Consider the following 25,646-nt stretch of genomic DNA (forward strand, 5'->3'; position numbering starts at 1 on the left):
CTCAAATTTCAGCAAACGAGAAAAAACAATACTTTAAGAACAGTCTCCACTAATGTAATCTTCTTAAATTAGACACTAAATCTAGTTATTTAGCTATTTAAACGATTCAACTTTCAAATTTAACTTATTTATTTATTTATTTAAACTGATAAACCAATAATCAAAGGGCAGATTCTGAACCCTTGCAGTCTAAGGTAGTCCAGTGATCAGTGTCAGTGCCCAGATCATTTTTTAATTTCAGATTTCTTTTAAAAGAAGTTAAGTGAAAAATGCCTGTACAGTTCAATGCCTGCATTGTGGTGGTTGTTTTTTCACTCTTTTTAGATTTCTCTACATTAACAGTAATGAAGTAACTTTTCTTGGCTTCTTTAACGGTCCAACTGTTCCCTGTAAACCGCAATGCTTTAATCAGGAAATCAAACCTAAAAATTCCCATGTTCTTTATTTCCTCATACTTCAACCTTAAATGAACTCCCCAAGCACACTCGAGGTACAAAGTGAAAAGCCTTTTTTTTCCACAGTAACTTTCTCCAGCATTGTGATGTCTGCTTGTTTTCAGATTTATGCTTTGGAAAAGGGTGGGGAATATTTCCAGGAACTGCGAGGGGTATTCCCAGTCCACTGAGGGAGTCTGGAATTGAGTCACCCTGAAGGCCACGGTGATATTGTCTGGAGGTGGGGTAACGATGAATGCTTTCAATGGCTGGGGCCTTACCTGCTAGGTGAAAGAGAGAGCGGCGTCCTCATTGGCTGAGAGGAGCCCTCAGTATTTCACCCACCCACACACACACCCACCCACACACACACTCAGACTCAAACTGTGTGTAATAGCCAAGTGCTGCTCAGACTGAGCAGAGACACAGTGGAGCAGGGCAGCACCAGCAGCAGCAACAGCTTACAGTCTACTAAGACACTGAACTGAGAGCCACACAGTTTAACCACCTGACTACAAAAAGAGGAGGAGGAGGAGGTTTATCTACCTGCCCCGTGCACTTGCTCAAGGTATGTGGTTTCTTTGTTGTGTAGACACTAAGATACTAGATGTACAGCTTTTGTTTGGTTCATTCAACCATTCAAGTCCTAAACAGCAAACATGTGCTACAAAGGGTTCTTTAAGCAGTACCAATTTAGAAGAACCATGTTTGGTTTCAAGAAGAAGGTATGAAAGGTCTTTGAATTGGGAAAGAACCTTTACATAGCTAGTCGGTTCTTCGGACTCACACATCTCTTTTCCAACCATGATGTTTAAGGAACCAAATGTTTTTGTCCAGCTTAATAAGAAATTCTGCTTTGTCTAATACTGTCTGATTCAGATCTCCATCAGTATCGGGCTCAATGTGGGAGAACTTCCTCAGAAGCCAGTTTTGCTTTTGCATGTTGAGTCTCTTTTGGTTCTTCTTTCATGTTATGTCTTTGTGTTCCTCGACCAAAGCTCTCAGAAAGGGTTTACTAACGTAACGCATGCTCCTGCATTGGCAAAGTCTTAATCTATGGCCTCACACAGTGTCTGAAAGACTGATGGTGGCATAAACTCCAGCCTTGGCAGCCTATCTCCTCTTGCTTGGCTGGGAAAGTGGGAGATTTGGAGGAAGGCAGTAGGCTAAGTCCTTCTCTGGGATGTTGGGAGACTGTCTTAGCATGCTATGGTGTTGATGTGGTTGTGCTGACCTGACATATCCTGTCATTAAAGCAGAATTATATGGTGGACCAGCCACACTTCCACCTCAGCTGTGAAATTTAGTTTTAATGAATTACTGTAACAGGATGACTATGAGTGGCGAAGCGTCCGTCTTGAGCACGTCTGGAAAACCCCTGTGTTGAATTTGATGGCTTAAGACGCTGACCTCTGAACTTTCAGGGGGTTGTGTGGAGGGGTGTTTGGGATGTGGCAGGATCTGAATCATATCCTGTGAGCAAAGGGCTTTTTTGAGGCAGCGCTGTGGGACGCTGTTCACTCATCTTAGCTATGTGGACAAAAAAAACGATGGCCCGTTCACTCTAAAGGATGTGGTGGAGAATAGCCAGTGCAATTGCACAATGGCTTCTACCATAGAATCTACCATTTTCTGCTGATATCTGTGTCAGCTCTGCCTCATAGTTCTTCTAAAGTCCTCCTAAATTTCCATTCTACTCAAATGAACTGAATAGTAGATAGTGTAGAGCCTGTGGAGCCTAAGAAGACCTACTTCTTAATAAAAGATGCTATAAAGGATTCCTTCATGGATTTGCCACAGAAGAACCGTAAAGCTCCGTGTTGGTACTGATGCCGTCCCCATCGTGAAGTCCTCCTAATTTTTGCGACTGAATAGAATAGCGTTTAGTGAACCAGGGCTTCTCTCTTCAGGCCTGCCCTTGCCTGCCTGTGACTGCTTGCGTAAGCCTTTTTGTCTTTGAGGACTTTGGCTAAAGACGATAGCAGAGCCCTAAGATGGGACGGCTGCAGAAGGCCTAACTAAAACTCTTAGACAGTGACTCCCAGAAAGGAAGTGGTTGAGAAGAAAAAACCCAAACATGACCTTACAAAGACACTGGGGGACTTTGATTTACTGAAAACGTAACTGAATGACAGATTATAAATGACGAAGCTACAGTGAGTCGCAGCGAGCTTAGAGTAGACGGTGTGAGTCAGCTGCTGTGTCAGGACTTGCCAAAGTGTCTGTCCGAGTGCACCATGTGATGAACTGCAGATGTGTCTAAGGCCCGCTTCTCTACACTCTTCAAGTGGTTCTTTGAGCGATGTCTTAGAAGAACCACTTTTGGTCGCTTTAATGTTTGAGTGTAAAGAAGCTTTACATCCAGTGAAGGTTCTTTAGACCTTTAAAAGGAGACCTCCACTATGGAACCACTTAAAGAACCATTTGAAGTATCTAAGCCACTAGGCTTAAACCAACACTTGTAGACCTGAAAATAAAAAAATCCTTTTGATATTTGATAATCAGGCTAATTTTGAAGGTGTCACGTTTTCCAGCTGGCCTTAATTGATTGTTCTTCCATATTTGTAAGGTCAGGACTTTGGGAAGCCCACTCTAAAAGCTTAAAGTTGGCCTGTTATCCATCCCACAACCACTGTTGCTGTGTTTTAGGGAACATTGTCTTGTTTGAACACCCAGTCAGGTCTAAGTTTTAACCATCTGGCTAGTTATTCTGTAGGGTATTCTGAAGACTTCTGAGGTAGTCCTCATTCTTCATTGTGGAAAGTACCAGTTCCACCGACCGCAAAACAGCCCCAGATACGACCACTATTATGCTTAACAGTTGGTACAGTGGTCTTTTTCTTTTCGTCGAGCTCAAAGGTGTCATTCCTGGAGCGGGAGCTTCTTTATTGGACAGCAGCATCTCCAAGTTTATGGTGATGTACAGTGGTGTTCCAGCAGCTCCCAGTTCATGGCAGGCCTTGGTGGTTATTGTGGTGTTCCTGACCATCTTAAAGCTCTTGGCTGAGGTTGAGCGATTGGGTCTTCTTCAGACCTTTGCAAAGTGGCGACACCTCCCTTTGCACCTCTGTTTGCTTGTTAACATGTGTTTGAACTGGTGATCTTGAACGTGATAGCTTCATACACTTCTACTGACCTTAACATTTTCCAGGCTTGTTACCGATTCAGAGATCTCACCTGTCAGTCAGACTGTAGGCCACGTATTCATGCAAGTTTCCACTTGCTTTCAGCCAGTCTGCCGCCACACACCCTTATTCACAATGAGCAGGCAATCAGCAGGCACAGGTGCCCTGAGGGATAAGTGACACCCGACTGACTCCTATCTGAAGTAGGTTGGGACTCATGAGAGTGTGCGATGTAAGCGCAGGTGAGCGTCAGGTGTTTGCTGCCGAATCAGACCAATGACTCATTTCCTGTCTAAGAGGTAGAAATTTATGCTCCCATAAAATCCTTCCCTAAGTTTTTTTTTCCCACGAAGTTTACCCTCACTTTGTTGAGACATGACCTCATACAGACCTTTTTTTTTCTCAAATGCTCCTTCCGGGCATGTTTTGAGTGATCGTGAGAACAATATATGTGAATATTTCACCATCATCACCATCATGTTATTATTTTCCTTATCCTGAGTTGCACCGAGCAGTTGGGGCTGTGCAGTATAGAGATGCTAATCAGCATTGTCTGGATTTTGACATCTTTTCTAGGCAGTCTTACATCATACAGTCTTTAAAATCACATAATCCCATGTGTGTTAATACCTTTTCCCACACTACAGGATAATCTGGCTCGCTTGTGGTGTGGGGATCTGACTTTTAAGCACATTGCACATATTTTAGTAGGTAGTAGCTAACTTGGGGAGTATAATACCATTTGCTAAGACCTAAGGCTTTGTGGCAGGCGTGGGCTAGAGCTGTGGAGCAGTGAAACTGTGCTGTCTGGAATGATGGATGGTGCTCCATCCAGTACTTTTGGGATCCAACATTCAGACCTACTTACTAACAAAAGTCGCTAAACGCAATCAAATTCCCACAGCAATGCTCCAAAATGTAGTAGAAAGCCTTCCCTGGTCAGTAGAGACAGTTACTCCAACATATTTGTATTTTATCTTAATTCAATGCTGGTACCCTTCATTTTGGACGAAACAGTTGATGAGCAGGTGTCCCAATACTTTTGTCCGCATAGTTTCTTCACTATATTGCAAAACCAGCTGTGAACCACATGTTTATAGCCTAAAGGTTAGAAAAGTGGGCTTGGGCCTGGACGGTCGCTGATATGATCTCCAGGACCAGCATCTACGACTGAGGTGCCCCTGAGGTCACAGTCCACATATTTCAGACGAGGGCCATTCCACAGCCAGCCACAGGATGTGTGTTTGGGGTCACTGTCCTGTTGGAACACCCAGTTGTGACCACGTTTGAGACAGTTTGAGGTCGTGCTGAAGAATTCTGAGGTAATCAGCATCGAAACTAAGCTGGAAAACAACCTGATTTGACCTCATCATGGTTGTGATGTCACAGCTATGATACTGGGACCCGTAGGCCTCTGGCAGTTGATGTGCCCTTAAGCAAGACACCCACCCAACCCCCACTTGCTCACTGTCCACTTCAGGTGTGATCTTACTGCCCTGATCGTGTGTGTGTGTGTGTGTGTGTGTGTGTGTGTGTGTGTGTGTGTGTGTGTGTGTGTGTGTGTGTGTGTGTGTGTGTGTGGTGGTGGGGGGTTGATACAGAGGTTGAATACTTTGCGAAGCTCCATTAGGGTCATCAGGGTGAGGATATTACAGGTGTCAGGGGTCATGAGCAGAGCTCCGTACTGATTGGCTAACTTTCTTCCTTGTAGCCTCAAAAGCAGAGATGGCCGTCAGCTCGTTCGACCGAAGACAGTGGGCCTCCCAGTCCCTGCGCGTCACAGCTAAAGAACTGTCCATCGTGGGAACACGGGGGAAAAGCACGGCTCTGGCTGAGCGCTTCTCAAAGTACGTACCTGCCTCCTTGCCTCACAGCACATGCCCGTTCATGCACTCTCTTGGTTTGGCTGCCTTCTGCTTCTGACTCATTTTCGAATTTTCCTTATGTCGAATCCCCCTTCTTGCAACATCCTGCACTCAAGCGTATCCAGATATTCATTTCCCTTTCGCTTGCTTTGGGAATGAAAGTGTGATGTTTTGCTCTGCTGCATTTCACCTGTATTTTGGGTCATTCTGACTACTTCCATCTAAAACCCAACTATTAAAAGCTCCAGTTCTCTGGAGAACAGCATGCCACACAGTGTCAGAAACCACATAGGCAAGTCGATTTCTCAACACCTACACATAGTTTGAGGAGACGGTTTTAGGAACCACAGTTGAGATGAGGCAGAATTTGTAGAAATTAGATATTTTGACGAGCCAGTACTTTAATCGATGTCAAGAATTCTGGGCCTATTAGCTGCTGTCGTGTTGGTCTATGGTATTAGTATTCGTCATTCTGTTACAGCGTCTACATTTTCAATGGAAGTCTTTAGATTTTAGACATTTTTAGATTTCATTTTATTCCAAGTCATTTTGGAGCATTTCTATTGGTCCATTCATCATGAAATTTGGACACAACAAAAAGCCAAAATGGCAAAAATGGGGATATAAGGTATTTGCATGACAGGGATGATATTTTAAATCCCACATATTACTTACATCTAGTATCTTTTTAAAAAAATAATTTAGTAATCTTTGAATCTCTGGCATGTTGTGATCAGAAGGTACTAGAATCCGCCTTCCTCTTTCCTGCACTGCCAGACTGCACCACCTGAGGTCACCAGTTGTTCTACAAAGGAGCTCCACTGACTCTCCTTATCTTCGAAGTCTGGATGGTTTGATTAGTCGAATAAACAGATATTATGAAATGTGCTCCTCTGATGTCACTGGTTAATCCATTTTCTGTGGCTAATGTGTAGGACGATAGATAGATTTATTTATTTATTATGGATTTTAGTCTAACCATGTATTATCTGACCTCCTTTCTGCAGGTACCAGAAGGCAGCAGAAGAGATCAACTTTGACAAGAAAAAAGTAAGTGCCTGTGATTAAAAAAAAAAAAAAAAAAAAAAAATATATATATATATATATATATATATAGAACAGGAATGAAACCAGATTAATCCTGATCTAATCCTAATCTTGGCTAAGCATGTTCCTTCGTACAACTAACAACGACTGTCTCAGCGAAACATATCAAATATCAAAAGTTTGAAATCACTTGTCATATTGATAATGATTCAGAAATGTATGATTGCACGAATTTATGCAGCACCAATGTAAATATTGTGAATGTAGAGTTTGGAGTTCTGCCCAAGGACTCTTATTGGTGTAGAGTGGTGTGCTCGCCTGGCCAGAGAATCGCACTGGTCAAAACCCCAGTCTGCCACAGGGAGCTCCCCTATCGTGAAAGTGAAGTAATCTCACATATTCAGTCACGAGACCCGACTCATTTACATAGCTCCGCCTGTTCGGCCTAACACTATGGTTTAGCTCCACCCACTCACACTGCAGTTCTTAGGAGTGTTTCAGCTCTGACTGCTATTGAATTAGGTAGCGTACAGCACAGCCAATCAGAACAGAGGTCATTGTTTTACTAATCACCCTTAAAGGCACAGTAACAAAACAACCCGTTTGAAGAAAGGCTGGTTTAAAAAATGGTAATTAAAAAATCAATTCCGACCATTTCTGGAACATGGAGCCACACAAACGCTGTACTGAAAAATATCATGCAATACAAAAATAATAACGTAGAAACGTGTGACCTTGCACAGGACTACTTAGTCGAATAGGTTTATATCTGTATCTGTGACCAGATTTCTGGAAGCATGCCTGTCAGGTCTGTGTGGCCTCACACCTGTTATTTTCTGCACTGCAGTTTGTGGCTAGTCAACTTAATCCCTATTTAGACTCCTTAATCTGCAGGTAAGTCTGCTGCAGTTGAGCAGCTCCTGCTATTCTGCGCATTGTGTGCTAGCAGACACAGAGCCTTGTAGTGTCATGTTAAACGCAGCTGGTGAAGCTGAAGGGGAGAAATGAATTTGCAGAAGGATGTAGGCCCAGGAGGACCTTTACCTGCCTAAGGACGAGAGCGCAGCATCCGAGCAGAAGAGGCAGACAGTGACTCAGCACTGGAGCTGAACAGGTAGCAGGAAAGGAGGCATCTGTGAGAGTCTTAAGCTGCTGTAGCTTCACATCTCTCATTACGGTCAGGGTGGGAGTTGTTCCTAAGGGTGGGTGAGCTGGTTACAGATGAGGTCAGGTGGTGTTGGTATGATCATGGAATATCTACATCAATAAATATTCCTAAAACATCTACTGCAGGATGGGTAAATGGTGAATTCTCAGCAGTATTACTGCTTGTTGTTCAGATAATGGCTTGTGTAGAGATGTTGTCCTGGTATATCCTGGTAACATACACAATTATTGGAGATACTACTAATCTGATCATCACTGGATGTTTTTAATATTGGGGTATATCATTAAAACGGGATTATAGTTTCCAGTTTACTGTGCAATAGTGATGACTAGGCCTGCTGGTGGTTTGACCTCATTTACCGCTCGCCTGGGAGACAGGAAGACAGGACATGGACGTCTAAGGTCAGCCAGCGGTCACTTGAATACTTCCAAGAGCTGGAAGGAACACGCTTACCCTCGTTCTCTTCCTTTCATGATAAACTTCTCGTCACAGGTTTGGTAACAGCTACGTTTTCAGAGTCGGGTTTTAATAAATGGGTTGGGGTTTGCAACTATCAATATTTTACCCCCGTCCTGCAAAAGCATTGTCAATATCATTCATTCTTTTTAACTTTTTCAATCTTTGACTTTTTTTTTAAGTTTAAAAAGTTTATTTTTCCCCAAAAAACTGTAAAACAACAATCTGAGGCAACATTTGACAAAAGTACTGTACAGTCCTGGGAGCACATTTTATCCCCTTGCTTTACTGTAGCTTTCAAACCTTTCAGGTGATTCAACCACCTTTGGAAAGCTGGAACATGGAGTGTTGCTGAATATACACCAAGTACAGGTGGCAAAAAAGAGCATTTTTAAAAGCTTTTATAGAAAAAAGTCAAATTTCAGAAGGAGGCAAGGTCTCAAGGCCTCTTCATGGGCAGTGTACACCTATCAGCCACAACATTAGCACCGGTGTGACAGGTGAAGTAAAAAACAGTGGCATCTGTCGGTCAAAGGGTGGACATATTGGGCAGCAAGTGAGCATTCGGTTCTTGAAGGTGATGATGGTGTTAAAGGCAGGACAAATGGACAAGCATTAGGGACAAGCATCTGAGACACTTCGACTAATGCATATGGTAATGGCTAGACGACTGGAGGGTCATCACAACTCCTCCAAAACATCAGGCTGGTCTGCAGTGGTCAGTACTTACCAAAAGTGTTTCAGGCAAGGACAACCAGTGAACACTGTGAGCAGGGTCACTGATGTTCATTGAGACCCCACCTCACAACTTGTAAGAACATAAAGGATCTGCTGTGGTGGAGTCCATGCCTCAAACAGTCAGATGTGTTGTGGCAGGTCATGGAACTAATGTTGAGTTCTCCCACAAGACTAACTGTGGAGGTCTGTATGGTTCAGCGGTTTATTATAGGCCTTCACTTTCTTTCTTTAGCAGGGAGAAGAGCCTCCTCTGCCAGTCCAGGCAGGGAACCAAAGGCTTGATTGTGTTTGGCCTCAGAGAGAAGCTGAAAATTAGCTGGCCGCATCTCCGTATGGAATATTAGCATTTCATGCACTGGTGTTTGAGGGGTTTGAGCTTCTGTGCTGTTGACTGTGAAGTGTCTATTAGAGCATTTCCATCTGGCTGAGCGCATGACTTGGTTGTGATCTCCTGAAGGCAAACTATGATTGGTGTGCATTGGCGTTGTGTTTGGAGGAGCATTTGGCCATTTTTAAGAAATGTGAAAGCAGCAACACAAGTATGTTGCATAGCTTAAACAGTAGCAACCCATCTTGATCACCTTCAAGACCTACATTTGTCAGTTCAACATATCAAAAGAATTTGGTGCAGTTCGAGGCAAGTGTGATGATTTAGACGCATTGTGTATACTGTGAGAGTTGGTGGGATATTAAGTAATCTGCTCTCTCTTTACTAAGCCTCATAACTCCAATCCATGAGAGCTGGCATATATCACTTCCCTGTTGTCCAAACCACCACCATGCCCTCTTTTGGGTGAAAACAAACCCGGGCAGGGTGCTGACGCCAAATTAGCACCATGAAAAATTTGTCACGTTTTGTACGTCTTAACAACTACAGTTTTACAAATTTCTTTACTTCGCCAAAGAGCCGGACCCTCTGCAAAGAGCCTGAAAATGGTAAACTGTGGGTCATCTGACCCACAGCTTGTCCAGCATCCATCAAAGTAGACAAGTGACCCTTCCCACTGGTCAGAGGTGTCCTAGCCCTTTCCTTGTCTGCCACAAATTTCTTTACTTCACCAAAAAGCCAAAGAGCCGGTCATCTGACCCACAGTTTACCATTTTCAGGCTCTTTGCAGAGGGTCAGGCTCTTTGGCTTTTTGGTGAAGTAAAGAAATTTGTGGCAGACAAGTAAAAGGATGGATGCTGGACAGGATAGGACACTCCTCAAACCTTATTTCTTTGATTTGTACATAATGACACTGATCATTGATTGGCAATAACGTGGCCTCGTTCTTTGCCTGACTGGCCTGGCTGGATTTAGGCTCTTAATTGATCTAAATCAGCAGGGTTTTCTTATTGTATACAATAAAATTGTCAAAGACCTTATAGATTTTATATTTACTGTCAATCAACAAGAGCTTATTTGACGTGTACATGGCTTACACTCCTAGCAAGTAATGACCGAATACTTTTCAAACTGCTCACATTAAAGAGAGAGCTTCTTCAGTGGCTTCTGTAAACTTTCACTCTTCATATCTTGGGTTTTCTCTGCTTTTCACTGCCTCTGTCTTTTCCTCTCGTCCTGTGTATCTGTTCCCCCCTCCCTTTCCTCACCACTCCCCTTTTTCCCCCTGTGTCATTACAGGGGTGGGCTGATAGTTCCTAACAGCTCACATCTGGGACAGCTTTCTTTCTCTTCCACCTGCAAGGTCTGAGGGAGCTGCTCAATTCACCAGGTTTTCTTCTTTTACTGTCTTTATTTACCCAGCAGACTAACAATGTGCTTCTGTCATATGCTATTGATTCCCTTAATGCTGAGGGCGGATTTTAGAGCATGTTAAAGCATGTTAGAGCTGTTTTCCGTTCTCTGGAAGGAAGGTTTCTTGTCTGACACTGAGTTTAAAGATCTGCCAAATAAGAGTGTAGATGTATTGTGTTGTTTTGTCTTTGTTACAATAAGCCTCCAAATTGCAGTTAATTAACTTGTGTTACAACACCTAAACTAGCGTAAATTGTTGTAAAATGTACAAAGTAATGTACAAATATGACGAACATCAAGTGTAAGACTATTGTGAGCTGCTGAGTGGTGCAGCCACTATCGTTGGGAGATCATAAGTTCGATCCCTGGTGATGCCACAGCCATACATAACCAGGAGTCCCAACGAGCATCACTCGGATGGCCCTGCCACTCCCACCCCAACCCCCCTGTTGGCTGTTAGCTGTCATAACAAAATTAGCAGTTAGCGTTCCCCTCCAAGCTCGTTCAAGAAGTTCAAGAAGACAAGGTCAGCTGGCTTCATGTGACAATGAGGAATCACATGCCGGCATTCACCCTCCCTGCGTCATATGATCTGGGGAGTCCTAGCGAATGGGTGGGAATTGGAAATGACTAAATTGGGACAGAATTGTTAACATTTCCCTTCTACTATAAACATTTTGGAGAAAATTTGCCCACCAAATTATCTCCTGTCCTAAAAGCTACCTTGCTGATAATGAATCTTTTTCTATTCCAGCCTGTGGAGAGTTCAGACCCTGCCCTGCGCACCGGCAATCTCAGCGCTCTGAAGAAGCGGTGGGAGGTCCAGCAGCCTCTCTCCCCCAGTTCTTCAGCACCGCAACCCCGAATCCAGGACCAAACCCGAGACCCGCCCACAGACGCTCGGAGAACATCTGCAGGCTTTGCAGACAAACACACCCCATCAAAAGCTGGTGGCATATCCTCCAACACAAAGCCAGACGATTTCCTAGACGGCCAGGTTAGTCAAGAGCACCTTCAGAGCCCCAGGAAAGCAGTTATGGAGAACTGGGTGCAGCGAGATGCGGAGAGCCTAGAGGCGTCGGAAGTGACCAGCACCACAATTGAGAAACCCAACGTTCCTCTCAGCAGCCTCAAAATGATGTTCGAGAACAAGGTGAGTCCTTGTAGCTACCTGGTCATGGGAAGACGAGCTTTGCCTTTTCTTCACCATAGTGGTCAGCTGTGACAATACATAGGTTTTAGGCCTTGGAGCATTTTCTCACCATCCAGGTCCATGCCAAACATTTTTAGTCATAATTGGGTGGTCAGTCCATTGTTCTGAAAACTCCAATAGATGCTTTGCTGGGTTTGTACATTTTCAGTAAGATCACTTACTTACTTAGCCAGTTCCACATCCTTTCAGACCCCCAGTGTTTGGTAATCTTCTCACAATGGAAAGATGGACACACACACCTTTTGGGTTTGTCAGATATTTATTTATGTAGGTAGGTAGAGCTTTATGTTCTCCTCTCTCACAAACCCACCCATCCTTGTTGTTTTCCTTCAGAGGCTTCCGGCCCCAGAGCTTTGTGGCCATAAAACCCTTCGGAAATATTGTACGATCAAATACCATGAAATAACGTTAGTGCGAAGAACTCCATGTCTGGTAATTAGCTTTAGGTAGGTTAGCTATTGTTAGCTAACCATTGCTTCAATTGCTGCAGCTAAGCAAACCAGTTGTTTAACCATTCACAGTCATTGGGAACAAAACAATACTATTGATAATGCCATTGCTCTGAAACTTTAAGCAAAAATTAGTCAATGTTACTCAATTATATTGAGCAGTAATAGAGCACCATCCTCATCCCCTTTCATGCCTTTCAACATTTTGAGTCTCTTTGCTGCCTCACCAGTGTTTACATATGTCTTCACCCTCGCCTGATCTAAGAACTTTTAGCTTTTGGTCGTCAGGTCTTTTCTTTTTCGGCTGTTTCTGAGCCATCTCTCCTTGACAGTGCATGTAGTTCAGCACATAGCATGTGCCAGATTCACTGTCCTGACACTCTGTTGAATTTAGCAAAGTGTATTGGCTTGGAATCGTATACAGCCCCTTTAAAGATGAACGTGTAAGTGCTGGTTATTTGGTGGGATAGTGCTGGAGGTCTACCGGGTCCATTTTTCTGTATGTTGTTAGCCTTAAGACCTTGCTTAACATCAAACGTGGAACTTTTCACAATGCTGGCTTACACTGGAACCTCAAGCCTAGTTCATGTCCTACCAGCCTGTGTGGGAAAGAAGCACTGAACTTTTATGTGTAATCTTCATTTCATCCACAGTCCCAGCATTCTTTAATCTCATTGCCGCTGACTCTCAAAAGGTTGTGTGTTCAAAATAAAAAGGGTTATAACCAGAGACAATGGCGCTCTGTCTTCCATGGGGTGCAGTTCCTCATGTGGAAATGAGAAAAGAGAGGCGGAGATCGGGAGAGCGGATTTACGAGGGTGTAAAGGAGCAAAGGAGAGAATATGGATTTGGGGAGGCGGGGTGAATATTAGATTTGTATAATAATTAAATTCAGTAACAACAGGCAAAACATACCGCACTGTTGAACAGTAGGCGTCTTCAGGCTTCAAAAACAGGGAAACCCTCAATATGTGCCGGATTCTCACCCATCCCCACCCTGTTTTATGGCATCTGTCAGAATTCTTTTGGGGGCACCTTTATTTTGAGAACAGACCAGGTCTAAAGGTCTCACAATATATCATCATTTATTAAGAGGAACCCGAGGTTTAGGTCCAGGGCTAATTGGTGGGATGTTGACCAAATAGAGTGGTCTCAGTCTGGATCGAACTGAATCACAGTTCAGTTTGTTTGCAGTGTGAAAACACTTTTGGGGTGGTTTCAGACCAATTACAGGCACTTGAGGCAGCCGATCATCACCCAGTGAACTATAGTAAAAATGAAGGTGCCAATATTTTTGGTGCGATGCCATAGAAGAACCACTTTTGGTTCCCTAAGAATCTTTCAATGGATAGAACCTTGTTTTCCAATCAGTTGTTTTGAGTGTGAAGAACCTTTTGGAAGTTTAAAGAACCTCCACATACTGAAAAGGGTCTAGGAAGAACTCTGGGTTAAGAGTTCTGGGTGTTTTTTTTTTTTTTCCAGGCCTAGGAGCACTGTTTTCAAATGCAGAAACGGTACTGACCTCTGGTCCTCCTGAAATCGGTGATCTGGGGCTTGCTTCGGGCGGGGTTGTGTGATTGGTTCATTTTGTCACATGACTGCTTTCACTTATCACCTGCATGGCTAAAAAAAACCTTCTCCTACGACAACAGCTCCTTGTTATCAGGTATTCCTGCACGGTGAAAGGCCATGACCTCAGAAAGCCCTATTCTTCGCTGTATGACTGTTTACATCCAAGGCAAATAATAAAAAGTACTAAACGGATGAGCCTAGTTCCTACTGTTTTGCAAAATTGCACAGCTCAGTCCAGGTCATGTTTGTATGGTATTCTTGGGTGTGAAAGCAAACCAGCGATACTGAGCCCTTCCCCAAATGACTCCAGTCGTCAGGGAAGGCCATATTCATGCACTCCTAACTCCAAAACTGTGCCGGATCCTCAGTTCCTCACCCCTGTCATATGTCATCACATGATCCAGTATGATGATATCTTCATTCAAAGCATTCAAAACATTTTTCTATTCAGCAAAAATAAAGAGTTGCCTTGAACTTTGCTTTGTTTCAGTGCAAACGTTCAGGGGCGGTGTACCCTCATTGTGGGCTGGTTTTGATTTCATTGGTACTGGGGGATGGTGTTCTGAGCTTTTGAATCTTAATATGTTCTTTCCATCTGTATATGAGCATGTGTTCTCTTTGTATTCGCTCTCCTCATGCTCGCATATCCCCCAAGACTCCACCCCGCCCCACCCCACCCCAGCCTGCTGCCTCTGAAAGGTCAGGACATGGTCTTGATCTCCTCCATATGGAGGCACTGAGAACACATTCCTAAATCTGCTATTAAAGCCTGACAAGGCATCCCTCCTGCCCTTGCATGGCCTCAGCGCCCCTGCTCATCACCTGACTGGAGGTCAGGGTCATCCTACGCCTAGTCGCACACCGCACTGCTCCCTGGGGTGATGTCATGAGCTCAGGCTCCACATGACCAGTGCAGGGCTGGCTCAGCTCGGCTTTTGTCAAAGCCCGGCTTCTGCTGCACAAGCTGGAGGGAAGGTCATGAGGCTGAGGGGCTGAGCAGCTTGAATTAATGGAGTAATTCAAAGTTTGTTTCTTTAGTTTTCTGCGATTAAGCTACGAGATTAGTGTAGCTAATGGCTGGTACTGTGCAGAAAACTCAAGCTGTTGAGCTGCTGATGGTTTCTGACACTGTATGACGCTGTTATTTACAAAAATGGTATAAACAAAAGGCTTTATGAAGATGCCATTCAATGCATTTATTTGATGTATAAATTATAAGTGTGTGACGGGTTGGGGTGAAAAAGATCAGCCTATTAGTTTTACTAGCCACCCTGTTGTTTTTATCATCATCATCATCATCATTATTATTATTATTATTGTGGACTGAAAAGCCAAACTTTGTTTTTATTGGCTTGTTTACATCACCAAGATGGCCCATAGCTGCATAGCCTAGCCCTGTTATCATTATTGTTTTGTAATGATTGAGTCTTAAAGGGTAGTGCAGCTGTCCTCTCACTTTTACCATCAGCAGCTGAAGCCAGAGGGAGCACAATCCTCCTTGTTGTGTCCGGGTGGTTAGGCAGTGGCTGGTCGTGCATGTGTAAGTCCTCACCCTCCCAGTGCTGGGAACATTACATGTGATTTGGGGGAGTGTGATATCAAGTGGGGGGAGTTTTAGTGTTGCAGCTCTGACTAGGGCTAGAAGGGCTTTTGCTAGTGGGTGGGGTTTATGTAAATGTTTGGGTGTGTAAATTTAATTGAAAATAATGCTGCCATATATACAGTTTTCCATTCTATGGCCCATTTAAGATGCCTGCTACAACTTTTTTATTATTATTATTATTATTATTATTATTATTATTATTATTATTATTATGTGTTTTGTTTTTTTAGCTATTTCAGCTATTTTTTTCCATACAGTATCCAAAACCACATAAGCAAGTGTAGTTGAGACCCCCTAACAATTACTGATGCAGTTTACGTATTATGCCAACTAGCCTGATACAAACATCCATAGCTTGCTAGCTCCAGTGTCCTCGTACCTCCAGTGCAAAACTAAAGTTGTAAATTTCATACACTACCTTTCCTTTCCTTTCTCCCCTCTCTCTCTCTCTTTGTCTCTCTCTCTGTCTCTGTCTCTCTCTCTCTCTCTCTCTCTCTCTCTCTCTCTCTGTATGCTCATGTTTCTGCTGGAGTGATAGATGGTGGTCTAATGGCTTGCTCTCAGAAGTAAACATCAGAGCTGGGTGCTGCTGAAAAGGGTGGTCATTATGAGGGTGGGTGTGCTTCTGATTAGATTTCAGCCATATGCTCTTTCTTGAGAGGCAGTAGGCTCGAATGGCTGTAATTGCTCTGCAGTGATTTGCTTCTTTGTTGGATCTTTGATGATTCGCATGTTTTATGCTGATGACAAAGCAGGAGTTCAGGTAGCTAGAATAGTCAGTCATTCAGCAGATTACACTGCGTGGGTTTGAGGAGACTGTATTTACAGTTTACCAGCCTTTCATTTGGACATTTTTACAGAGTTTAGCATTTTCCAGTTCGCTTTGTTGCCTCAGCGCAGAGCGTGAGCGGCAGCCCCCCGGTGTGAGCTGCTTCTTTCAGCATTAAGTGATTTGAATCTCTCTGTACTTTGATGGAGCACAGAGCTGAAGGTGGTACTCTGCTCTTCTGCTCCCTCTTTGGATGCAGTCATGGCAGGCCGCTCTCAGATGCTCTGCTTCTTTTGTATGATGGATTAGTGTAAGAGGTCTTTGTCTGTGCTGCCCCCCACCCCCAGCCCGCCCCCCCTTGGGGCCTTTGTGCCGCATTTGCCTCCTGCTCCCCCCGGTGTCACTGCTCAGTCTGGAGACTGTAACCGCAGGCCCGGCTGCCTGCCTCTCCAACTGATGGCTAATCCACCGAGTGCTGGAACAAGACAGTTTTAACCCCCCCCCCCTCTTTCCCCCACCTCCTCCTCCTCCACCCTCCTCCTCCCTGTAGTTAAAGGCTGCACCAGCTGCTTGGGGCCCATCCCAACCCCCTTTCCACCCTACTGCCAACAAAACACAGACAAGCTCCCCATCTCTAATCTGAGGCTGTGAGTTCGGTCAGGCTTGGACAGACACACACACACACACACACTCTGCTCTGCCCGGCTCCAGGAATCAGACTCACGCTGGATTGAAGCCTCCTTTAATAGGTAAGACGTAATTAGAGCTCTCGCAGGGAGCTTTGGCTGGGTAAGACCTGCTTGAGACTTGGGCCACTTGAGCAGTGCTTGTCTGAAGTCAGGTGAGGCTGTTTTATGGCTTGGTGGACTCAAACCAGTAAGCTGCCAGTTGCCAGTGAGTGCGGGTTGTTCGAGCGGTTATGTCTGTTGTCCTGCAGCTTACTGACCAGCTGGCTGTTCAGTTTCCAGCATTGAGACTTGGGCCTTTATAGGATGTTGTCAGCTTTGGGATTTTGGATTGATGCATTGTCAACTTGAACCAGTTCACTGCCAGTAAGCATCTGTGAGGGCTATTTGTCTTCTGTTGTAGTGTGAAATAGCACGGGCTGTTGTCTTGTACTGTTATTATGTGTAAAGAGGTGTGAAGTTCTGGAAATGGGCACATTTTAGTTAAAATAGTTGAATCTGTATCTTCATTTCCAGTGTAAACACTTCCCATGCTTTGTTAGCCTTCTGTTCTTCAATGCTCAGGACCATGTAGGACTGACCACCACAGAGCAGGTAGTATTTGGGTGGTGGGTCATTCTCAGCACTGCAGTAACACTGACTGACATGGTGGTTAAAACACTGTGTCCACTCACTGTCCACTCTACTCAGTTGGCCCACCTCGCAGATGTAAAATCAGAGACAGAGGCTCTGTATCTGTTGCTGCACAGTTTGTGTTGGTCATCCTGTAGTCCTTCATCAATGGTCACAGGATGCTGTTGGCTGGATATTTCTGGTTGGTGGACTGTTCTCAGCCCAGCAGTGATGCTGACAAGCCACCACCATCTCAGTTAGGGTCACTGCAGTGCTGAGAATGACCCACCACCAGAAAAACACCTGCTCTGTGGTGGTCAGTCCTGTGGGGTCTTGAGCATTAAAGAACAGGAGGAAAGCAGGGCTAATAACAAAGTATGGAGAGAAACGGATGGACTACAGTGTGGAATTACAGAACTATACAGTGCCCCTATTTGGGAAGTGAAGCTAATCTATGTATGGATGTAAGTGCAGAAACAAGGAGGTGGTTTTAATGAAGTGGCCGGTCAGTGTGTATATGTTAGTGTTTATAGTTTATAGATTCTGAATTCATGGCCTTATGAGAAAGCTGGCTAATGGTCTCTCTTGGCAAAGCATGAGGGGTAAACCTGGCAGCCATCCATTCTGATGAGAAGCCGGCCAGTTCTACTGGACCATGGCTTGGATTCAACATGACCTCTTAGTGGGGTGGACATCTACATTAATCTGGTAAAACATGAAGGACGTTTTACACACTTGTTGTCTGACCGTATAGCATTCAGTGTGAGTGACCTCAAAAAGTGATCCTGGAGTACCCCTCTGGGTGGGTAATAAGGACCCTCCTAGAGCATTGAGAGTGCTGGGGGGGTGGGGGGTGTGAACGGGTGGGTTAATAGACTGTACCAAATTGGGAGGAAATATAAAGAAAATCAACAAAAAAGCAAAGCTGTAATCAGCTGTTGGTTATTTTGTAGTTTACACAGTTACTAAACGCTGGCTGATGTTTGCAGGCTCTTCATAATTGGTCCTAATCTGCCTTTTTACGATGCAGGCATTTGTTTAGTGTTGTAGAGACACTTTTCTGATGCAGCGTAATCTGACTTATGATAATAACATATTGGCCTATTGCTCCGCCTCTACGCCAAACCAAAGAGAGCAGACTAATCCTGTGGTTTCTGCAGCTGTGTCGACCTCCGCGGTCCCTGTCTGCTGTCCTCGCAGCAGGCCCAGCTGTAGGGGCAGACTGGGGTTTAGCGGGATTGCTGGTGGCTCTGGCAGGGGCCATGGTGCGTGTGGCCAGACGGTGGTGTCTGCCCGCGCTTCCGTCGCTCTGAGCTCATTAGTGGATTATTAAAGGCAGGAGGAAGAAAAAAAAAAACAACAAGCAGAAGAGGCTGGCAAGACGGCCGCTTCTTTAACGTCACAGAGTGGCCCTAGCATCCGGCATCACGCTGAGGGCCTATTTACCGGCTCATGCAACTGCCTTTTCTCTCGCGTGGAGCGTGAAGCCACTCTTAGATGACAGAGGTTTTCCAATAGTGATTCCTCCACTTAACTAACTCATAACTTTACAGGCTCTGTCGTCTCCACGACTCCACTCGACCACTCGGCCTCTGGTAAAGCATGCTGAGCTTGTTCTGCTTTGTCTGTGCAGGTTTCTGGGGAGCAAATGAAAACAGAAGGAAGTGGTCCGGAGAAAATGGAACTTGGAGACAAAGGTACAGCAAAACATCCCAAAGCGCCATGTTCTGAACTTCAGCAGGCACATAACGGGGGAGGTCTTGAGGTCTTGAGTTACGCGTTTCCTCTCGGCCAGAGTGGCGGTCAGCCAGAGAGTTCAAGAGAGTGTCGGAAAGTGCTGATGGCAGGCTTTACGTCATCTAGTACTTGGAAATGCCTGTTTTTCATTCTTAACTTGACCTCTTGCCTCTTTCAGTGTCTCTGCAACTGCTCTGACTTGCTCTTTCTTTCTCTCCCTCTCTCAGGAGTGTTTGGTGGAGACCCGACGGTGGAGAACACTCCACTCAGGGACAGAATGGCCCTTTATCAGGCAGCAGTGTCTAAACAAGACACCCCTTGCTCCACTCCTGTAAGTGTCTCACTTTTCATTTTCAAGGTTCCCACTCTGTTCAGGACATCATTTTCCAAGACATTTACATTTACATTTAAGGCATTTAGCAGACGCTCTTCTCCAGAGTGCTTTGCTATTTACTCAAGAAAAACCTCAGCTAGTTTGAAAAGGCTAAAATTCAAAGATCCTCTAAGTTTAGACTCTACTAAACACAAGTCAGTACGGAAACCACTCTGCTATTCGCCCAAGTACTCTCAGAAGAGGTGGGTCTTCAGTCTGGGTTTGAAGACCGTGAGTGTTGGACACCCAGAGGAAGCTCGTTCCACCACTTTGGTGCAGGACAGAAAAAAGCCTGGACGCTTGTCTTCCGTGGATTTTGAGGGATGGCGGGTCGAGCCGAGCCGTACTCGAAGCTGGAAGGGCTCTTGGTGCGGATCGGCTTTTGACCATTGCCACCAAGTACGAAGGGGCTGGCTGGTCCGTTCTTGGCTTTGTAGGCCAGCGCCAGGGCTTCGAATCTGATGCGGGCAGCAGCTACAGGAAGCCAGTGAAGAGAGAACGCAGCAGTGGAGAGACATGGCTGAACTTAGACGTCCTCTTCAGGACGTCCATACCAGACAGCTGCTGTTGACAGAAGATCATATTAGAATGAACATCTACAGACATCAGATCTTCTGCACCCATCACCATCCCTGACTGAAATGGACTCCTCCTAGAAAAGGAGCTGTAGAGGCTGACTCAGTCTTAGAGAGCAGTGGCTGTGTAGATTCATTCCTAGCAAAAGGATGGTGGAGTTTAAAACCACAGAGTACCCCAGTTCAGTTCGAAGGATTGTATGAAAACAATCTCCAAGAAGATTTAAGAAAAGAAATCCCCAAATCTGGTCTGAATTATGCTGGCCATGTTTCATTTACGCAAGAGCTTCCACCCTGAGTGAGATCGTCCCAGGTGGAAGATAGTTACAGACAGTAAAATTAATACATATAAGTAGACTGACTGTGCTGGTGAAAAGGGTCTAGATAGTGACTACGATTTTAACCATCCCTCACTGGGTTTGGAATATTTGCTCAGGAATAACAGATGCGTTTTGGCAGCTAAAATATGCAATTTCTGTGGCTTAATCTGTGGCCTTACATTACACTTTTCCAAGACCTCACACTAATATTTCCAGGCACTTTATTTATATATATATATATATATATATATATATATATATATATATATATATATATATATATATATATATATATATTTAGCAATTGTCTCTTTTAGCAATTTTCCAAGTGCTTTCCATGACCAGGAGCTAGTCTGTGAATTTCAAGGCTCTGTTCTTCACCCTCTGTAATCACACTCCAGTGCCGCACACAGGGCCTCTACCATGCCAATACAGTGCCACAGCCACTGCTGTGCTGAAAATGACTCAATAACCAAGTAATCTCTGGTCAGAGCTGGTCCTGGACTTATACCTGTCCACTGATGGACAGGCCTACAATAGATCCTACATCCGTTAACGCCAGGAAGGCCAGTCTTCTGACCAAGCACTCAAATGTGATTCAGAATCAGAATCAGAATCAGATTCATCGGCCAAGTATGTTCTCACACACACTAGGAATTTGTTTCGGGCTGTTAGTGACTCTCTAGTATTTACATACTGGACATATGTACATAGACTTCACGAGGACATTTCTATACAGTGTTATTTACAGTGTTATTTACAGAACAGCTATGGCCTGTAGCTGATGATGGTGACTGTAGATTTTACTGCTCTGCATCTTTTTAGGGACTCGCTTCGCTTAGTAGCATCATTCTCCCGATTGAACAAAACTCAGATTCTCCTGTTTCTCCTCACGAGCAGAGTGAACTGGACATGGAGGTGTGCAGCTCCAGTGTCAAACAGAAGGAGAATGTCCCTCCGGCCACCCAAGATGTGGTATGTTCCTGACCGGCCTTGTGCAGCTCATGTGTGAATAGGCCTGCCTGTAGGGGGCACTGTTGCTAAGCTTTGCTTTCTCTGTTCAGCAGATCTCGACCTCTGAACCCAACAGCAGAAAAGGTTCATCTACAGACAGCAATGGTAAGACCCAATGCAGTGCTCATTCCTCAGCATTGCACTACAGTATTTCAGGGGATGTCTTGCGGAACCTGTAGATACACTAGATGTCCAAATGTTTGTGGACACCCCTTATAATGAATTCCTCCAGCTACTTTAAGTTGCACCCACTGCTGAAACAGATGTGCAAATGCACACACACACTTGCACAGCTTTTTCTAGTCCCTGTAGAGAAGTATTGCCAATATAATAGGACTCCCTGGAGCAGATGGGAGCTATAGGGGTATAAAGCCCCCTGGCATTGAACTGTGGAGCAGTGGAACTGCAGTGTTCTCTGGAATGATGGATGGTGCTCGCTCCAAAACCTTTTGGAGTGGGTTGAGGATGATAAAGTGGCCAAACGTCCTGATGTCATTAACACTCTTGTCGCTGAATGCAATCAAATCTTCACAGCAATGTTCCACAGTAGTAGAGGCCGATATGTTTGAGCTAAGAAACGATAAAGCAGTTAATAATAATAAATTATTTAATTAATTATTTAAATATTTCACAAACAAATAATAAATAATATCGTAAGATTAATAACTGAATAGTGATGAAATTGGACTGGTTAAGCCTGCGGTTTTAGGAGGTTATTGGAAGATACCACTGTTTCCACTGGCTCCCTCTAGTGTCCTCAGTTTAGTATTGCTCAATGGTCTTTTCTCTCCCACCAGGCCCCACTGCAACTACTCCAGTTTCTGACCAAGGTCCAAGTAAAGCTTTTAAGGTGATCCTTAATTTCTTAGCTTGATTGTAACCACCAATAAATATAAATAAATAAATAAATTTGATCTTTCTCTGGTGTAGAAATGTATTTATGTACTTGTGTGTGTTCAGAAGTTCCGCCTTCCTGTGCGAGAGAGCTGTGTGATGTGCCTGAAGACTGTTTACCCCTTGGAGCGACTAGTAGCCAATCAGCAAGTCTACCACAGTACCTGCTTCCGCTGTGCCCACTGCAACACCAAGCTGAGGTGAGTGGACCGGCAGATTTTATAATCTAAGCTCCGAGATCAGGTCACCGTTGTCTGGTTGAGGTCAGTCTTGGTCTCTGATGTGTGACTCATTTCTTCTGTCATTCTGGCCTTCTTTCGATCAGCCTGGGGAGCTACGCCTCTCTACACAGCAATGTCTACTGCAAGCCCCACTTCTGCCAGCTCTTTAAAGCCAAAGGCAACTACGATGAGGGTTTCGGCCACAGACCTCATAAGGAGCTATGGGAGGCTCGAGGAGATGACCTGGAGGAGCAGGTGAAGGATGTCCCAAAGGACAGCACTACCAGTCCCACAGTGGAGGAGTCTCCCCTGGAAAAAGTCAACGTCCTTGCTGCGACTTTAGAGACCCGAGCTCAGTCCGCATCCGAGCGGGCGGAGAAGCCAGTGGAAACCGGCCGGCTGAAGATTTCTTGGCCTCCTAGGACGGATGAAGGTGAGGGAGATTCGCTTAAGGCATCTGTTGAGGGTGGCGTGCGTCCCATTCGCCCCAAGTGGCCACCAGAGGGCGACTCCTCCCCAGTCAGCCCGGAGAGAGCAGAGCTGTCCAGCATCCACAGGAGCTCCTCCCTCAAAGAGCGTAGCCGGCCATTCTCAGTCACCAACTCCGCACCGGTCATTCAGCCCTGTGAGACACACCCTGTTCAACCCCAGCTGGTGGACAAAGAGGACTTTTCTGAGGAAGACATGTCCCCCGTTCAAGTGACTGCGGACACGCCTCTGAGTACTGAAGACCCAATGATGGCCAGTCCCACTCAGCAAGAGGAGGAGGAAGAGGAAGAGGAGGAGGAAGCGGAAGCCCAACAGGACGAGGAGAACGGCCGAGACGTTGAGGAAAATATGGAAGGAGAAGAGAAAGATGGCCGACAGGAAGAGGAGGAGCCCGCCTCCTTAACATGCCAGAGCACTTCACTGGATATCACGCCTCCATCCTCGCCCCTCAGCGAATCGGAGCCAGGCTCCGGATCCGAAATGGAGCGACAGAAATCCTCTCAGGACGTGGGATTCTGGGAAGGCGAGGAAGACCAGGGTGACGAGTCGGTGGAGGAACAGATCCGAAGGAATCGCCACTACGATGACGAGGACGAAGACTGATCGTTGCTCTAACACTGGTCCAAACACTAAAACCAAACATTGATGAGAAGGGCTCGCCATTTTTCCATTTTCCTGCTGTCCAAAGCACAGGAAGACATTCTGAGGTTTCCGGACATGGTTTATTATAGGATTAGTTCTGGGGAAAAAATAAAAGCAACATGTTTTTCTCTTCTCCAAACCATCAGCTGAGACTCGTTGGAGGCCAAAGTCCGCCTCCACTGGAGCTACGCACTCAGTGTAGCTAAACATTGGAAGTTGGTCTCCATCAGCGTTTGGGATAAGAGGGAAATTGTGTGAATCACATTTTTCACTGAACTATAAGCCTAGTCTTGGATTAAACCATTAAACTGCGCGTCTAAAGATGATTCACAATAAAAACAAAAACAACAAAACAAATTTTTAGTCTTTTTAAGCTTTTTTAGGGAGAACTCATCAAGCCGCGTCCCGTCGTCAGTATGCCTCGGTCTCGCATGCTGTGCAATTAGGCTCTTTTGTCCTGAGCTTTTTATTTTCGTGCCTGTCTAACCGAATGCAAGCCAACATCCACAGAAAACCCCAATAATCATTTGGTCATCCTCAAAGGCCGTAAGGCCATGTAATAAGCAACCAGCACATGAAATAGGTGGACAAGCCTGGTCTCCAGAAAAACTGCTGCATTTGGTACTTATATATAAATCTAAATATATCAATGTTTGTTTGTTCTACCTTCATTTTTGTGTTTTATAGCTGAATGTTTCATCACGCCGCTTTTATTTTGTTGTAGTCTAAATGGCTAAAAGGCTTTTATCATGTTACCTATTAGTTTTTTTTTAGGTGGTCCTAGACAGTCCTTCATATATAACAGCAGTAGATGTTTAGAAACAGCTGGCAGTCGATACTTGTTAAGGTTGTTGATTGTGGTTGATGTACAAGGGTCCTTTTGTTTATTAAACAGCTACATGTAGCGGGGGCTGTTTCTTTTGCACAGAGCCTGGGATTGAGAGAGAAATTTGTTTGTTTTTTTTTTTGTTTTTTTTGTCCAGTGCATAGAAATATTGTTCTGTTATGCAATATGTCATGCATCATGAGTTTCTCTTTGTTGGATGAGTTGCTTTTTGATGTTCTCACAAATCAGAAAATCCTTTTTATCAGCGGACCAAATTTCCTGCAGCTTTGTTTGTTTAATAAATATTTAACATATAATTGTTTTCTTTGTCTTTATTGCAAACATCTTTGTTTGGATTGTTTGGAAACATCACTTTTTTCGTTAGTTTATTATGGGGTTTGCCTCCCCACCCCCTCCATTCTTCTGGGAAGGCTTTACACTACATTTTGGAACGTGGTTTCAGGGATTCACTTTCATTCAGCCACAGGAGCATTAGCGCAGTCTGGCACTGATGTCAGGCGATAAGGCCTGGCTTGCTGCCGGCATTCCAGTTCAACCCAAAGGTGTTGGATGAGGTTGAGGTCAGTACTCTGTGTAGGCAAGTTCTTCCACACCAAACTCCCTGCTTTATTGTCCTGCTGTAAGAAAAGAAACTAAGGAGGAGCCTTGTCCAAACTGCTGCTACAACCCACGCAATTCCTTGGAAGTTACTGTACTGCGTGGTCTCTTATCTAGAACTGAGGTTCTACTCTTCAGTATAGCCCATTCCTCAACCAGTGGTTGGTTGCTTGCACTGTTAGCAATAGATGTGGCTAAAAATATAAAAGACAAACCCTCTAATTAGAAGCACTGTAACATACTTTAGACCACATAGTCAGGAGGCTAATGTAGCTAATAAGTACTGGAGAACTTACAGCCCACCACTTAGCATTGTGCTAAAGTGCATCACTGAATCGTCACACATTTGTCTCAAACATACATTTACATTTAAGGCATTTAGCAGATGCTCTTATCCAGAGTGCTTTGCTATTTACCCAAGAAAAACCTCTACCTAAGTTTAGACTCTACTAAACACTA

General features: G+C 44.6%; 1 protein-coding gene across 3 annotated transcripts; it reads left to right on the forward strand.

Annotated features, from left to right (window-relative positions):
- The first annotated feature begins 862 nt into the window (after positions 1-862).
- lima1a (LIM domain and actin binding 1a) lies at positions 863-24,886 on the forward strand. Of its 3 annotated transcripts, none has more exons than XM_072697137.1 (11): positions 863-1,002; positions 5,271-5,406; positions 6,432-6,474; positions 11,329-11,727; positions 19,112-19,175; positions 19,443-19,546; positions 21,384-21,458; positions 21,548-21,602; positions 22,295-22,347; positions 22,458-22,591; positions 22,717-24,886. In XM_072697137.1, the coding sequence occupies exons 2-11, from the start codon at positions 5,285-5,287 to the stop codon at positions 23,702-23,704; spliced, it is 2,037 nt and encodes a 678-aa protein (XP_072553238.1). In that variant the 5' UTR covers positions 863-1,002; positions 5,271-5,284; the 3' UTR covers positions 23,705-24,886. The 3 variants fall into 3 exon arrangements, with proteins under 3 accessions (XP_072553238.1, XP_072553240.1, XP_072553239.1); XM_072697139.1 differs by having other exon boundaries at positions 22,461-22,591; XM_072697138.1 differs by having other exon boundaries at positions 21,551-21,602.
- Positions 24,887-25,646: the final 760 nt, after the last annotated feature.

Source organism: Salminus brasiliensis, chromosome 14 (genome assembly GCF_030463535.1).
Source record: "Salminus brasiliensis chromosome 14, fSalBra1.hap2, whole genome shotgun sequence".
Classification (NCBI taxonomy): Eukaryota; Metazoa; Chordata; class Actinopteri; order Characiformes; family Bryconidae; genus Salminus; species Salminus brasiliensis.